The 3,823-nt window shown below is 34.2% G+C and overlaps 1 protein-coding gene across 1 annotated transcript; it reads right to left on the bottom strand.

Moving 5' to 3' along the window:
- Positions 1 to 564: 564 nt before the first annotated feature.
- Positions 565 to 1,572, bottom strand: LOC133321440 (uncharacterized protein DDB_G0271670-like; the record flags this gene model as incomplete). Its single annotated transcript, XM_061530527.1, has 1 exon — positions 565 to 1,572. A coding segment is annotated over exon 1 (1,008 nt), but the record flags the coding sequence as incomplete, so codon positions are not given.
- Between the last annotated feature and the right edge of the window lie 2,251 nt (positions 1,573 to 3,823).

The following is a 3,823-nucleotide window of genomic DNA, read 5'->3' as shown; positions in this document are numbered from 1 at the left end:
TAGCTCTGGATGATATAGGGCCATAGGGGGCAACTATGCTGAGTTTCCCTTAAAAATTCATCCATTGAGCTTATCTTTGGAAATCGTTGAAATTTGGAATTAAGGGTCGAATTTCACTTGCCGTAGTTCCCCTTTATGAGAGTATGCCAAAAATTATGCTAAGCGGATGGAGAATTTGAGGTGCAGTCGCAGTCAACATTTACATGAAAAAATCTTCAAATACGAAATTATTTACTATCGATTCAAATAGAGTTTTCATGTATTTTCCATAATTTTTCTATAGTTCATAAAAAATCTTATTTTGTTCACCATGGCGTATTATACATGTTTACGGTAATCATACGTTGCGATGTCCTATGCCATATGAATATGATCACGTTTTACCACAAATTAAAATAAACATTTTTTCTGAAGTATAAAATCGCTATTTTTAATGTCACCGCAAACACATAGCTAAATATTGTTCCTTTTCTACTGCAACGCTTACAACTGCAATCTAAATTTATTTTCCATTTTAATTTAAAAACAAATTCTTCTTAAAGATTATCCCCCGCAAAAACTTACCTCATAAAAATAGAACGAATTCAAATTATCATCGTCCTCCATCATACCCGTTACGCTGGTTGTGTTATTCCTGCTGTTTCCATTGCCATTGCCACTGACAAATACCGTGGGCAGGAGATCACCTTCAAAGAACACAGATCCTGTTGAGGGTAACATAGTTGTGGGTGTTGATGATGATGACGACGATGTACTGGACGAGGTCATTGCATAGCTGATGTTTAGCGGGTAGGAAGAAGAAGCTGGTGTCGTCGGTGGTAGTGATGCTGCTGCTGATGCAATCATGGCTGCACCACTGCCCACCCTGCTGCTATTGACCAATGTTGAGGTTACAGCTGTTACTGCTGACGTTGTTAACAACATGTAGGGGGACCGTGTTGAGGTAATGGCATTACTGGCAGCTGTTGCTGATGTTTTCATTGGGGTTGCAAGAATTTGTGAAATGACCGGTGTAATGGTATATGACGATGGGAATGTTGCATTCGATGTTGTAGTCGTTGTTGTTGTTCCCACATTATTAGCGTTGTTCAGTTGAGTGTTAAAAATTTGCTGCTGAACATTGTCATCCGCTACCATTTTGAATTGTTTATCGCGTGTTGTTCGTTGTTGTCGTCGTCGCTGTAGTAGTTGTGGTAGCAGTTGTTGTTGCTGATGTTTTTGTTTCTGTGGTTGCGAATAGTTTGTGTGGAAAAGTGTTTGTTGATACAAGTCTGTTGTTGGTCGTGGTATTTTCAACCATTGGTCATTGTGATGTGGTTTTGGTGTCACTGGTGCCTCAGCGTAGTTAAACATGGTATTTTCACGTGAGTAGTTATTTGATATCCTAGTGGAACGTTTTGATATCAAGTGAGCATATAATTTTGAGAGATTGGATTTTTGTTGCTGATTTTCTAATGCTTTCGAAAAATTTGAATATTTTTCGTCGTTGCAATAGTGGGTAATGAGGTCTGGACGTATGTAATGTATTGTTGTTAGGCTCAGCAGAAGACAGTTTGATTGAAAATCAAGCATGGTGTCATTCTTTGGTCCAAACAAATTTCTTCAATTGGGAAGAATGATTTTTGGAATCTAAAAGAGATAGAGACATAGAAGGGTTTATATTATAGAAAAAGTAAGGATAAGAAGACGAAATATATTAACAATATATATATATATATATATATATATTATCAAACTTAAATCAGTCTACGTGGAGTATATCCTTAGGAGAGGAATGTTTACAAAAATATAACAGATTTTCAAACGCGTAAAGGTTTCTCAAGGTAAAGGGTAGAGTAAAGCGTGCATTAAAAGAAAATCTAAAACCATAAGCCGTTGATTGTTATTTTCATTTTATGACCAAAAGGGGCTGATTTAAAAACAAAGAAATGTCATAAGGCTTTGATTAAAAAAGCTAGTAACATAAGACATTATTTAAAAAAGTGAAAAAGCGTTAAGTTTGGCCGGGCCGAACTTGGGATACCATCCACCATATATATACTGACAGGTACTAGAAATGAAAATATAGGGAACATACCAAAAAGTGGACATATACCGACATTTCTAAAAACGAATTATGTAAACCATAATACAAATTTCAGAATTTTTAATGGATAATTATACCCTCAGAGTGTATACACTTTAATACAGTGCAAATGTGCATTATCGAAATATTGGTTCTAGACCCCACGTTTCTTTTGGACCAATTCCGTTTCAAAAAATTTAGATTTCATCCAAACTTAACCCTCCTTATTATTTCTTCCAAATTTAATTCTCGGTCCACTCCTTCTGGAACCTCCACACTGGGCTAGGTCTAAATTCGGGCTATAGTTTTTTTTTTTTTTTTAATTCATTTATTTATTTATCATTTTTATAATTACAATAGAAATATCGCTCCGCGCCTAATAAGGCAATTTGGAGCTAGTTGGCAACAATATATGAAAAGTTATTTTTAACAAAACTATTCATTTATAAAAGTAAAAATATATATATATATATAATTATAATTAAATTATAGTATAGAATAATTATAGAAGCATTTCTACGTTGGATAGTAGAAACTGTCTGAGCCTTATTTTAAAAATTGACAAAGATAAACTGTTTCTTACAAACTCTGGTAACAAATTATATTCAACGCAGCCGGAGTAGTCAATTCTCTGCCTTGTAGTCTCAAGGCGACATCTTGCAATTCTCAAATTTGTGGAGTTTCTTGTGTTGAAAACATTTGTGCTATAAGATATAGATATGGATCTGTTCCCAATATTATGCGTTGCTTTGTAAACATATACTAACAGTTGTTTTTTGTATATCCCACGAATCGGCAATATTGTTTTAGCATAATCTCGATAAAGCGAAATAGTATTGTGTCTTGTGTTAAGATTATATACACATTTAAGTGCTTTATTCTGCGCAGCTTGTAGAGATTTAAGTTCATTTGTTACCTTATGGGCATATACAATGGCAACATATTCAAGATGACTATGGATTAATGCTTGATAAATCATAAGTTTAGTTTTTTCCTTCAGCTTTCTTTTAAACTTATATAATATGCCAATGGCAGTGTACACCTTCGACTTTACGTATTCTATATGATCATCCCATTTAAGATTACTTTTTAGTTTAACTCCTAAGTACATTATACTGTGACTTTCACTTATAAACTCTCCATTTACAAAAATACCAAATTCATTATTTAGAGAAAGAGAGAAAGGACGAAAGCGCAGAAATTTGGTTTTAATTGGGTTCAACCTAAGACCATTAAGTCTAGCAAATTCGAATATCGCGGCAGAATCTCTTTCCATCCTAATTTTTAATAAAGTTTCATATTTATAAGGATAGAATAATGATATGTCATCCGCAAACATTACAATAGACCCTTCGAGTTCGAGATTATTTATGTCATTTAGGTGAATAATAAATAAAAGTGGCCCTAAAATACTACCTTGGGGAACACCATAATTCACATTCGAGATAGAACTTTTTGCTTCGCATATTTGCACAAACTGCCTCCTTCCATACAAAAAACTTCTCAATAAGTCATTGTCCTTGCCTCTCACACCATAATATTCCAATTTTCCTAATAAAATATCTTGTTCTACAAGATCAAAAGCTCTGCTAAAATCGTAGAATATTCCCGCTACACCAAAAATCCCAGCATCCAAACCCTGACATATATTATTTACAGCCCTTAAAATAGCTTCATCAGTGCCCCCTCCCTTCATATATGCATACTGCGTTTCATAAATTAACCTTTGATTTTGGAAAAATTGCAGTAATTGTGTAT

The sequence above is a fragment of the Musca vetustissima genome, unplaced genomic scaffold (assembly GCF_032173495.1).
Source record: "Musca vetustissima isolate MV318-11 ecotype Yass unplaced genomic scaffold, APGP_CSIRO_Mvet_v1 utg60239, whole genome shotgun sequence".
NCBI lineage: Eukaryota > Metazoa > Arthropoda > Insecta > Diptera > Muscidae > Musca > Musca vetustissima.
This window is presented reverse-complemented; position numbering and strand designations above follow the sequence as displayed.